At 54.2% G+C, this 12,985-nt stretch overlaps 2 protein-coding genes across 2 annotated transcripts; both read right to left on the reverse strand.

The window, feature by feature from the left end:
* Positions 1-2,287: 2,287 nt before the first annotated feature.
* Positions 2,288-5,573, reverse strand: RRAD (RRAD, Ras related glycolysis inhibitor and calcium channel regulator). The gene is made up of 5 exons (XM_017649155.3): positions 5,415-5,573; positions 4,820-5,204; positions 4,109-4,182; positions 3,772-3,976; positions 2,288-2,932 (listed from the first exon to the last, which is right to left on the reverse strand). Exons 2-5 carry the CDS (start codon positions 5,187-5,189, stop codon positions 2,655-2,657), a joined length of 927 nt encoding a protein of 308 aa, XP_017504644.2. The 5' UTR covers positions 5,190-5,204; positions 5,415-5,573; the 3' UTR covers positions 2,288-2,654.
* Positions 5,574-10,906: 5,333 nt separating this feature from the next.
* On the reverse strand, positions 10,907-12,941 carry CIAO2B (cytosolic iron-sulfur assembly component 2B). Its single transcript, XM_073226113.1, has 5 exons — positions 12,730-12,941; positions 12,497-12,574; positions 12,111-12,236; positions 11,593-11,638; positions 10,907-11,117 (listed from the first exon to the last, which is right to left on the reverse strand). The coding sequence occupies exons 1-5, from the start codon at positions 12,877-12,879 to the stop codon at positions 11,020-11,022; spliced, it is 498 nt and encodes a 165-aa protein (XP_073082214.1). The 5' UTR covers positions 12,880-12,941; the 3' UTR covers positions 10,907-11,019.
* Positions 12,942-12,985: the final 44 nt, after the last annotated feature.

A 12,985-nucleotide genomic window follows, 5' to 3' on the forward strand; every position in this document is an offset into this window, starting at 1 on the left:
CTCTCCCCCATGAACCATCATGTGTGGCTCCACCTTGGCCTACTCTGTTCCTTTTGTCTGGAATGCCCTTCTCAACCCTTCATCTGTCTGGTGAACACCTGCTCAGGCTTCAGTAGTCAACTCAAATATTCCCCTCTCCAGGAAACCTTCCCTAGGCTCCCAGGCTTGTTCAGGGCTCTCCTCCGGGAATACACCCCCCTCAACCCCTCCTCACCCCTCTCCATGCCCCATGCTGCCTCAATCAATGCAGAAAGGACACCAGATGTCATTGTCTGTCTCTTCCATCAGACTGGGACCCTCTCCAGGGAAGATCAGGGACCCAGCTATGTTCTGGCCCTGGCCCTGGCCCAGTCTGCAGCTCCTGTCTGGCTTGTGGAATTGGAGGTTGCACCTGAAGGGTAGATGAGCAGGGTGTGAACTGGGTACCTGGGGCTCCATACCAACCCAGCAGTGGGACCAGTGTGGAAGGGAAAGCGGTCTGTGAGAGCCCCAAGGCTCCCCAGGTGCTCACACTAGGCCCTGGACATGGACAGGGCTAGGACAATGGACTGCCTCCTGCCTCTGAGAAGGAAAAGAGGATTGAGCCAGCCCAGGTGACCTTGAGGGAATTGCAGGGTTGCCCAGGGCCCCATCCCCCAGTGCGGGCAGCCAAGTGGAGCCAGGAGAAGTCTCTGGAGCCTGGGAGTCTGGGACCAGGAGGGAGTGTAGGAAGGGTCAGGGGTTCCTCCTCCAGTCCCTCCTTGTCCTTGGAGCTTCCCATGCTCCCCCCAGAGTCTTCCCTACTGTGCATCTGGAGGCTGGGCTGGGACCCCTCAGCTGCCCTCAGCCTTGCCTGTCATGCACTGAGTGCCCTCCTCAGGGTCACGCGGGCACTGCCAGCAGCCCAGCCCAGAGAGGTGTAGTGTAGGGATGCCGAAGGGGTCTCACATGTGTTGGGCTCTTACTATGAGCCTGGCAGTGCTCCAAGCATGGACCTTCATTATTCCACCTTCTCCATTCTGAAGGGGGCATCGTCCCCATGTCACACACTGATACACACTAATGCTGAGTGGCTTGCTCACATCACACAGCCAGTAAGTAGCAGAGTCAGGAAGGCCTGGATTCTTCTTCAGGCCTCAGGACCTTCACCTACTCTGTGAAAACCATGCCCTCAACATGCCTTGAGATACACTGTGGGGTGGAGGCGGGGAGCAGCAGCAGCTTTGAGCAGTAAACACTGGCCGGGGGGGCATGTGGCTTAGTCAGAGAGGTCCCACACACTGCACAGTGCCCCTCACACATCAGCCTGCCATTGAACAACTGCAATCAGTGTTCTGAACAGGTTGTGCGGACACCCAGGGGTCTGTGGAATGCATAAATTGAACCAAGGAAGGAATGTATGGACGCTGGCCCAGAACCTTCTCAGACACTCCCCAGCCTTGCTCCAGGGTGCCTTCAGGCTCTGTACACAGCAGACTTAGACATCAGTCCCCTCTCAGCCATTTCTACCTCTGGAACCTCAAGGAAGTGCTTCAGTTCCCCATCTGCCATTGCAAATTGGGAAACTTGCTCCTGAAATGATGTAGGTAGCAGGCACCTGTGCTGGGGAAGGCTCCCCTTCCTGGGTGAGGGTGGTGGGGCGACAGGTACCAGGTACCCCTCCAGCTATCTGCAAACACGCACACAAGTCCACACAAATGCAAGAACTCTCCTTCCAGACAGGCAGGGCTCCAAGCCGTTCCCACCAAGACCCTATTAGCCAATGCTAATTGACTAGTCCACCAATTGGCAGTGGAGAGAACAGTGAGCCCCCCATAGCAGAGCCTCAGCCACTAGCCACCTCCTTCCCCACCAGGGCATCTTGGAAGTCTACCCCACCTCAGTAGATTTCCAGCCCCTCAGGAGGAAGCAGGGCAAAGACACCAGCCCAGGAACTAGACTCAGGGTTCTCATTTGGCTATGAGATCTCAGGCAGGGTGTGGTCCCTAGAGCAGCCACAGTTTCCCTTACATACAGCGGGAGTGATTGAACCTTCCATCAGCTGGGCAATGCCAGGCCTCAGTGCAGGAGAAGAATCTGGATCATAGGATGGGAGGATTCATATCTCTTCTTGCTTCTTGGACCCACAAGCAGGGCCCAACCCATACCTGCCTCCTCTAATCCAACAGGCTCTACAAGGCCAAACATTAGGATAGTCAGGGCCATGCACAAAGATAGGGCACTGAGCCCCCATCCCTTAACTTTGGGATATCTTCCTGCTCCTGAAGTCCCCAAGACAGTAGGAAACACAGCGCTCACAGCCTTGACCTATCTGGAAATAGTCTTTATTACAAAACTCCGCATGTAAACAAATAGCCACTGCACTGAATAGCCTCCCTCCAGGGCATGCACACCTAGGCTTGGAGAAAGGTGGAGTCCTCTCCCCACACACATCCTGCCCCATGGGCTGGGCGAGGGCTGCTGCTTGGGACACACATGGGCCTGCACACACATCTCTGTGGGCCCAGCCCTTGGTGGCCACTGGGAGCTGCCTCCCTGCACAGCACTGTCTGTCCATTACCATGAGGTGGTGGTTGCCAAGAGTCTGAGCCAGCCAAGGCACCTAGGGCAGTTTGGCTGGGCCAGCCCACCAAACTGCCCATCTGTCTGCACAACGCAGTGAGTGCCCATGGGGCCTAGAGCACCGAGAGGTCATGACAGGACTTGGACTTGGCACGAAAAGCCATCTTGCGGCTGTTGCGTGCTACAATGCGGCCCAGAAAACGCTTCGCCTTCTTGCCAAGGCTCTCTCGCCGCCGGGTACCCGCTTGCCTACGTGCATTGGCCTCTTTGCTGTCCCTGCGCAGGCGTATCTGGCGCACAACACCTTCGAACAGTGCCTGGACGTTGTGGTGCAGTGCAGCCGATGTCTCAATAAACTTGCAGTCAAAGACCACAGCGCAGGCTCGGCCCTCTGGTGTGGGTGGGGACAGACACATGCTAGTAAATAAAGGGTGGGTGGGTGAGGAGCCCACTCAAACCCTGGCCACCCCATGGTAGCTACTCCTTGGGAATCTGTGGGTAAGGGAAGGGGGAGCCCTGGGTCCTCCCCAAAAACACAGACCATAGCTCCTATACATAGGGTCCCAGGCATTGCTGGGCCACCCAGCAGCAGTGTGCCTGCATTTAAGGAGCCCACAAAGGCCCACAAAGGAAGAAGACTCACTTACTGAAATAACTTAAAGTCTGCTGCAGTAGGCAATACAGAATGAGAACTTTGTTGGATGGCTTAATGTTTTATAGTTTTGATGTTATATCATGATGATATAACAGTGGAATTGTGGGAAGGGTGTCACCAGGCCACTGCTAGGTTTCTCCAAGGAGCTCAGTTCTGGGGGCCCAGAAGACGATGCTGAGCCCAGGAGGGTGTGTCCTCCCCAGGGGCAAGCCTGCACCAAGACTTGTCAGGCCTGGAATCCAGGCTCTGACCTTCTGGCCTGGTTCCCTGTACTCTCCTCACCCTTCATTTGTCAGGTCAGGGCCAAAGGGGACAGGAGAGGAGGGCCCTGAGGTGGCCCAGCTCAGCACACAACAGCTTTCACCTCACCTAGTGCATTTGCTCCTTTCCCCAGCACTCTCCTGTCTTTGGGCGTCCTGTGGGAGGGCAGTAGCTCTCCCCTTCTCCCCCCACCAAGTTTTCTTCCTGAGCACTTTTAGCCACTGATGGCCCCCAGGGACTTGAGCTGAGCCAAGACTGAAGGACCTCAGCCCAGCCAGGATTTCCCTGACTTTCTGACTCCACTCCCTGCTTACCGTCCAAGGAGACCTCTCGTGAGCGCACCAGGTCGCTCTTGTTGCCCACTAGAATAATGGGCACGTCATCTGTCTGCCGCGCCCTCCGCAGCTGGACCCGCAGCTCTGAGGCCTTCTCGAAGCTGCCCTTGTCTGTCACTGAGTACACGATGACATATGCATCCCCCATGGCCATGCAGTGACCTGGTAGCCAGCGGCCCCCATCCTGGGGGAACACATACAAACATACATCTACCCAATAGTTCTCATGCCTGGGTTACAAGGCTGCCAGTTCCGGCAGGCCCCTACCCCCAGGTCACCCTTCCCACCCTTCCCTATGTCTCAGCCTGCATCTTACCTGCTCCCAAATGTCATAGACCATGAGTGATGCTTCTTCTCCATCCACCGTAATGGAGCGATCATATGTGTGCCCTAAGCAGGAGAGCAGTAGTCAGGTTACCTGCTGGCTGCCAAAAGGACCCCCATGTACCAGGTTTCCTGTTCCAGCCACACCCACAACTCCTCCACAGAACACCTCTCATCTCCCCGCACTGATGGCTGCTTCGCAGCAACAGAAGTGACATAGTTGGGAAGTAGGGCATGGAGAGTACGATATCAGGTGACTTAGAGACCTTCCCCAAGCTAGCAGTGATCTGGGTGACCACTCTTGTGCTCCCTGCTCTCCTGTTGCCCAGCCCCCAGGGTGGCTCTGACCACAGTGGTCTTAGAACAGTGACAGTCACATCCCCTGGAGGCCTTGGTCACCTATGGCTCATGTCCTATAAACTCTCTCTGGCTGTGTCTCTGCCAGCCATGGCAGAGAGGGGTGTTCTGTTGTCTTAAGTATGCCCCTGGGCCTTCTACTCTGGGCATTTTTATCCCTGTCAAGGGCTGGAGGTCTCCGCTCCTTTAGTTTCCCCCCACCTGTGAAGTGGGTAAGTAAAGGCACGATTCTGAAAGTGCCTTCAGAATCCCGCAGTATTCACTGCTAGTGATCCAGGTCACCAGCCCAGCAGCTCCCAGTCCTAACCCTGGTATCTCTCCTACCTTGAAAGTCCCAGCCCCTCACCTGCGGCCTCTGCTTCCGGGCCATCCTCTACACCACCGAAGATGCGTGCCAGAGCACTCTTGCCCACGCCAGGCGCCCCCAGCAGCAGCACCTTGTAAACACTCTCGTCTGAGTCGCTGCCCCCTGAGCTGAGAGACTCAGAGGAGTCCTCCGGCCAGTCCGGCCTCGGACCCTGGGCCCGGGTCCCAGCCGCTGCCCCTGCCAGAGCGCCCGGAGCCAGCGCCGCCTGCAGGTCGCGCTCGTCCACCGGCATGCTGCGGCGGTGCAGCGGGGGCGCTGGGCCCCAGGGTGTGCTGCCCCGACGGCGCTCGCGCTCCCGGCCCCCGCTGTGGCTCCCGCCCGCTCCGCTGCCGCCGCCATTCAGAGTCATCGCGTCGGACGCCGTCTGAGAAGCGGGAATCCGGATGGCTCCGTAAGCCGCGGTGGAGATGGAGTGCGAGGCTGGACCCTGCCCAACCCGGGGCCAGGCAAGATGCCTGGGGCCAAGGACCTGCGCAGTTCCCTCCAAGCACTAATCGTGACCCACCCTCCTGACTCGTCGATTCGCAACCTGGACGGTGGGACCATCCCCACCCCACTCCGCCAGGACACTCACCCACTCACACACGGACACGGTCAGGACTAGGTCCCGGGCTCGGATTCACTCCACAGGCAGACACCAGGCTCGGTCACTCGACGCTGCCGCAACTGCCACCTTCTCAGTGCGCACTGGGCCCGGCCACCAGAGCCGCCTATTTAAGCCTCTGCCCGCCCCCGCCTCCGCCCCCGCGCTCGCCCCCATCCACGCTGAAGCGGGGGCTGACGTGTCGGTCCTCCCCCTACCCAGGGGAATCCCCCACCCTCCTCCTCGGACCTCACACCCACCGAGACCCCGCCCCACCAGCCGGGGTGGGGCAGGGGCAGACGGGGCAGACGAAGCCCGGGTCTGAGTGTGGCTGGGAGGGCGGGAGGATGGGAGTACGTGAGCGGTGGAGGAGGGGGTTGGGGATGGAGGGTGTCAGCAAGGGTCGGGCAACGGGAGAAAGCTACACAGCGGAGAAGGCTACACAGCTAAATGCGCCAACTCCCTTCTGAGAATGAATTAGTTCTGGCTCTTTAAAAGTGAAATCTCCTTTCCCTCTCCCCGATTCCAGGCCTGTTGCCCAAGCAAGCAGACCAGTTACAGGCTGGACAGACTTCTCCCTTCTCTGCCCATGACACCCACTGTCCACTGGCCCATATCTGAGCTAGAATTTAGGGGTCCTAAATCCGGGCTTCTAGCCTCATCACCAAGTCCCCTCCCTTCCCAATCCCCTCCCTGCGCTGGGGAGTTGAAGATTCTGCCTGAGGAGCCTGCCCTTCAGGGTGAGGGTTAGTGTCACTCCCTGAACCCTTGGGGCCCTTGGAGAGCTGTATGGGGGTGGGAGGCAAGGAAGGGAGGCCCTCTGGCAGTGTGTTGGGGTAGAGGTGCATGCTTCAATTCTTGGGGAGAGAATACAGGCCCAGAGAAAGGAAAGGATGAACTCAGCACCACCTCAGTCCCCAGCACCCTCCAGGCAGCTGTCAGCAACTCTGCTAAAAATACCTGGCCCCAGCCTGGCCTGGTCATTCTGCTCCTGGGCTGGAGGTTGCCCAAAGTTGGGGAAATCCTGGCAGATAGGTGTCAGATGCCAGCAGGAGCGGATAGGGGTGGGACTGAACTGGATCACTGCTGGATCCAGCCACTTTAAGAATCTTCAATGTCTTCCCCCTTCCTTCCAACACTGGACTGGGCCTGCCTTTCAGAGCACATACAAGTCCTAAAGGTTCCCAACCAGGAGTGATACAGGTGTAGAGTATGGTCAGGGTCAGGGGTGGGGCTATGGGTTTAGCCATTTGGTGCCACACTGCCCAGAGTTCACCCCTTACTCAAACCTAGGGTGAGAGCAGGGGCACAGAGGGGAGGAAATGTGAACAGGAGGCTTGGCTCCTAGTCCTGGGTCTTGCCTCCCTCCCAGCCTCAGGGTGCCCAGCTATAAATTGGGTATGACCTATTCCCCCTTGCTCATGTCTGGCGTGTGTGAGGATTGCAGGCAGGCTGAGGTACTTTGTGACAGAGACCTACTATCAGACTCCTGACGTTTGATTGTGATGATTGTGGCAGGGTTGGGGAGCACCCATTCAGGGCTCAGGTGACATCACCAGCGGATGGATCCTGGTGAGCTGTGATAGGTTGTCATGGAGACCTGGGTCAGGTTTTCTAGGTGCTGTGCCAGTTTCCTTGGCAACATCTGAGAGGGCCTTGGAGTGAGGAGGGATTGGTGAGGTATATGTTGGGGGGTTCATACAGGGCTCTCTGGTTCTTGAGGTCCCCAACATAGGCAAGGCTGGACAGAGGGGTGGCCTGTCCATTTGTGTCCTTCACATGACCTGGGGGGATCTTGGAGGCCTGGACAACCCCTTGCTGACTCTCGCTTCCTGGATGAGGTCCAGTGGGAAGAGGGAGTCATGGGTTGAGCCTCTCGTCAGAGGACACAGGTCTCAAAAGCAAGCAAACCACTTCCCATCAGCAATCCTGGCTGGGTTTATGGCCCCTCCTACCCACCTCACACATGACCCTGTGCCACTAAAAAGAACCGCTGGGTATCCAGCAGAGGGTGAGTATGTGGGGGTAGCTGTGGCCCTTCCCATCAGGGAGCCATGCAAGGAATTAGGGCTGGGTTTCCCCCCCTGGTAATCTGAGTTCTTGACCTCAGCAGTGTTTCCTCATTGCCAAGGGAACTGTGTCCACATCGGGCCACTCAGGCTCCAGGCATTCCCCAACAGGCCACACACACACTCACCACAAACCTAGGTATGGCCAGGGGCCCCAGGAACCAACACTAGACATGACCTTGAGACACCCCCACACCTACCTCCTGGTGTTCCCAGCTCTCTGGGCTGAGCTTGGCTGCCCACAAGAAACAAAATGAGTCTGGAACAGGCCCGGGCAGCCTAGCCTTCAAATCCCAACCATGCCCCTTGCTAGCTGTTTCATCTCTGCCCATTTATTTTGGCTAAACCTGTTTCTTCTGGCGTAGAACAGGGATGATGTCTTCATGGGGGTTGTTATAAGATATAAATAACATGAAATGCAGAGGTAAAGTACTTGGCACATGCCTGGCATATTGTAGTATCTCAGTAAGAACACTTTTATTATCATCCCTGGTTGGACAGGACAGGATGAGTGAGCTGTGGGCCCTCTCCTGCTTCTACTCCATTCTCTCCAAAATGGTGGTCTGCCCAGGAGAGGGACAGATGGCAGATACCTCTCCCCTCTCCCCTATACCCACCTTTTCCCTGCAGGACCGCTCCCCCTTCCCCTCTTTCAGGTAGCAAAAGATTGCAAAGGGAACTTGGCTGGCTTTCATTATCCCCAGCCCTCCTAACACAACATTCCCATGCCCGTTTCTCTGTTCTTTCTAAGGCTTCAAACATTCATTCATACCACTGACCTATACTAAGTAGCTATTGTGTGCCAGGTCCTTGTGCTGGAGGCATGACAATGAGCAAAAATCAACAACACAGCTGGGCATGTTTATACATGTCATCTAATCCTTGAGTCAATCTGATATGTTGTTACCAATTTGTATACATGGTAACTGAGGCCTGAGAAGTCACAGGCCAGAAACAGCAGAGCCAGACACACCTGGTGGAGAGCTTCTGGGGCATAAAACTTCACCTCCCACCCACCTCATACCAGTGTCCTCAGACAGCAGCTGGGTTTCCAAAAAGTTCCCTGGGCCCTAGCCCAGGATTCATAAATGGTATCCCTGAAGGCAGCCAGCAGCCACGCACACATGAGTCAAAACTGACAAGGGGTCTATCTGATATGCCAGCTGGGACATGAGCAGCTTGATATCCCTTGCCCACCATGGCCTGACAGCCAGGAGGGCCAGCTGAATGACTCAGCAACACCTGCCTTTCCCATGGCCTCCCACTGAATACAGACAACTCGGACACCTTAGGGAGATTGGGGCTGTCAGTACCGACAGAGGCATATACATGGTGAAGCCTATAGCTGGGTATTGGTGGTTGGGAAGGCTCCCCGGGCCCTGAGGGGCCCTGGTTGGTCACCCTGCCTGTCTAGAGCACTAAGCTTGTCCATCTGTGGAAATGGTGGAAACAGTGCTTGGAAGATTGCCTGAAATGGGCACAGATCCATTTTAAATCCCCACAGGATAATCCCAAGTGATTGTCACTACTATCCCCACATCACACATGAAGAAACTGGGCAACAAGAGCTGATGGCTTCACCTCTCTGAGCTTGGGTGGCCAGATCTTGGTCACTAGGTGCCAAAGTCATTCCCTTTTTGGAACTAGGGGCTTGTGGGGGTGGGGGTGGGCCCTTCCATCCATGCAACAGCGCCCCCTGCCAGCTGAGCAGTACCGGCTAAACAGCTCAGATTTCTCTCTACTCCCTAGCTAGTGGTCTTAAGTAAATTACTTGTTCTAGAAGCTAGTTTCCTCACCTGCAAAACAGGGCATAAAAAGAACAGCAACTGTCACATAGGGCTGAATTAAGGATTGACTAAGTAGTATACTTAGTCCCTCAGCCACAGCCACAGCCACTCTCAAGACAGGCTCAATATTGTCAGCAGGCCCTCAAAAACAGATTTGCCAAGTGCTCAGGCTCCCTGCTGTGGCCTCTGGAGGTCTCTGACCACAGTCACATGTGAGCCTCAGCAGGGATGAGATGGGTAGGGCAAAGCTTAATTTCCCCATTTATCCTCAGAGAAAGAAACCAAGGCAGGGGAATCATGATGTTATGGCTAACTGGCTGATCTGAGGTCTAAGCCCCACAGTCTGTCCTGGTGACCAACAGTGCTCTGGGCATAGGACTGGAGGAGACAGAAGCACCAGACCTGAGTACCTGGGGTGATACATGCCTCTGGAAGCACTGGAAAAAATGCTTCAGGTTCCTTACAACAAAGAAATCTAATGTCACTGTCCCAACCAGTGAGATACGCAGGCATCACACCACTACTAGTGGATGCTAAAGGATACATACAACACTCCTAGGCAAGGTTCTCATCAATAAACTCAAACCTGAACTCAGTCAACTTCTAGTTTATAGGAAACACAGCAGACAGTGGAACAAATCAGATTGTGCGACTTCTCTAGGCAACTCAACTGAACTTTTCAAAAAAGTCAATGTCAGGAAAGATAACAAGGTTGGGGGAGGTTGGAGAACAGTTCTAGAAGAGCTAAAGAAAGATAACCAAATGCATTACATGAGCCTTGTTTGGAGCCTGATTTAAAAAAACAACTATGAATGACATTTTAGGGAAATTAATATATGACTGGATGTTAGATGGTGTTAGTTAATTGTACACTTTTTAGCCAGATAACAGTACTGTGGTTAAAGTCTCTTAGGAGGCACAGGATCAAATACTTAGAAGTGAAGGATTAAGAGTCTGCAGCTTACTCTGAAATATATTGATATTATACACATGACATAAATAAAGCCAGTGGTGCAACACATTTAACAACTGTTAAATCTAGGTGGTGAGTATGCAGGTGTGTTCACTATGCTACTCTTTCCATTTTTCGGTACACAGGTAAACATTGTTTTATTGTACTTAGCTTTATTGTACTTCACAGATAATGCATTTCTTTTACAAACCAAAGGTTTATGCAACCGTGCACTGAGTAAGTCTACAACTGCCAATATTTGTTATAGGGATCTATGATCAGTGATTACAACTTACTAAAAGCTCAGATGACAGCATTTTCAGCAATAAAGTTTTTAAGTTAGGGCATATACATTGTTTTTTTTAGACATAATGCTATTGCATACCTAATATACTACTTAGGGTGGATACATAATTTTTAAATGCACTTGGAAACCAAAACATTCATTTGATTTGCTTTATTTCAATATCCACTTTATTGCAGTGGTCTGGAACCAAATCTGTAATATACCTGAAGTATGCCTGTACTTGCAACTTTTCCTAACCAAACCATCAGGAGAAATTTTAAAAATTAACTGTATCGTATGGACCCAACCTGTACAGGCACTCACTACGACCCCGCCCTCCCAAACCTGGAGTGATCCCATCAAGATGAAAGACTCTAAGGCACCCTGGGCAATGAATATAAATTAAGGGTTTATTACAAAATGCAAAATGTTAGTTTCTCATTGTCAGTGATTCAAACAAGGCCATGAGCCCTGGGTGGGGGAGGGGGGTGAAAAGCCAGTTTTAGGAGCGGGCTGACAGGCACTGGTTCACAACCTCCAGCAGGTGGGTGTTCTCCAGGGCAGCTGCCACCCGCTCCTTATCGGCAAGTTGCTTGTTCACTGGGTAGACAAAAGGAGTGGGAAGTTGGATCAAACTCAGGCTCTGGCCAGGCTGCTTGCCAGCTCTACCTCGGAGCTTGGTGTGTATATGTATATATACATATACACCCCCACCAACAAGGCCCTCCTGTCACCTCCTACCCAGGACCTTAAGCCTCAATTAGGTACCCCAACCACCTGCACCCACACCTATCCCACCTGGGAGCCCCTCCCACCTGGCTGCTCATGTCTGTCTGTCTCCTGTACTACAAAACATGACATACCCTGGTCCCGTGCACGGAGGAGAGGAAGAGGGTGGGAGGGAGAGAACATGGTAAGTACAGGAGACTCAAGTCAGACTAGCTTCACTCTAGACTGCCACCTCTACTGAGGAGCCACTTACCCAGCACTATACCCAATCCCCATCTTGCCCTATGAACCACTATAACAAGGGGGAAGCCTCACTGCCAGTACTTCAGTATCAGCCCACACTTACCTGCATGCTCAGAGGCATGGGTCCCTGGTGTAATGTGCACATCCATCTGGGAGGGAGAGAGGTGGGGCCTGAGCACTCACCCACCTATCTACCCTCTTCTCCCCTCTCCCCACTATCAGCTGATCCTTCTTCCTAATTATGCCTCTAGACTCTGGCCCTTCTATTACACCCCAAACCCACACACTGCCACACTGTCTCTACCCAAAGGACTGACCAACTGTTGTTGACTTAATAAAGGCTTGCCTGGGCCCCGTCCCTGCTCCAAACTATCTACAGGTCCCTACTGTCCATCCTGCTGTACTCCTCAGGACTTTTCTGCACTTTGCAAAGCAAGCCTTTATTCTTCTTCTTGTCCATCCAATTAGAAAGCCTCCTCCCAGTTTCATCTCTGCTAGCTGAGATCCTTTTTGGCCTCACTATGATGTCCATGTATCTGTATTTACGTACATGCTGTCCATATTCTCCTCAGCAGCAGATGCACACACCTGCCGCATCCCCAGGGCTCAGTTCCAACTTACCTTGAAACGCTGGGGAAGGGATCGCAGAAGTTTGACTTTGATGGACAAGCCAATAAGGGTGGCCATGCTGCAGTGCGGAATGGTGGGTGTAAAGGCCACAGCCACTGTGTTCTCAGGGTCGCTCACCTGGTTGGGGGTAGGCGGATGGAATGTCTGGAGTCATGATCCTCCCAGCCCAGAGCCCCTCTTCTTAGTTTGCGGCTCCAGGCAAGTCGTCTAACGTCTATGAGCTTCAGTTTCCCCGTCCATGAAATGGGCACAACAATCCCCCCTTACAAAGATCCCGAGAAATCCGTAAGATGAGACTACCAACCCTTTCCTACACAGCCGAGCCTTTCTGACTCTCCCGAATGAACTGCCTCCCTAGGACGCTAGGAGCGACTTACCTGAACTCGAACTTGCTCTACTACGTTCAATTCTTCTAGCGTCAATGGATGCTCCGGGTCATTGATGGAGCGAATCAGATGTGGCAAGTGAAGGAAAAAGGGACTCTGCGCCTCTGCCCACTCAGAACCCTATGCCGGGAATGCCCGGCCTAGATACAGCTCCACGGACTACTGGACATCATTTCATCCCCCTCCCAGGTCCCCGCGAACCCGCGCGCCCGGCAGCAGCGGATATCGAAGATCTCGCGAGCATCGATGCTGTCTGGAACCTGCTCGTCCTCCTCGCCTGCGGTAACCGGCCGCTCCCCGGAGCGCTCATAGATGAGGGGATTAGCGTTCTCCAGTAGGCTAGCCCCTACCCCGCCGCCGCCGCCGCCCACCATAGCGAACCCGTTGCCGGTTGCAGTCGGCGGGCACTTCCGTTCCTACTCGCGCACTTCCGGGGAACGGGAAGGGGCGTGGCGTGACGACGGGGTCGCGCGAGGGACA

This window comes from Manis javanica, chromosome 17, assembly GCF_040802235.1.
Source record: "Manis javanica isolate MJ-LG chromosome 17, MJ_LKY, whole genome shotgun sequence".
NCBI lineage: Eukaryota > Metazoa > Chordata > Mammalia > Pholidota > Manidae > Manis > Manis javanica.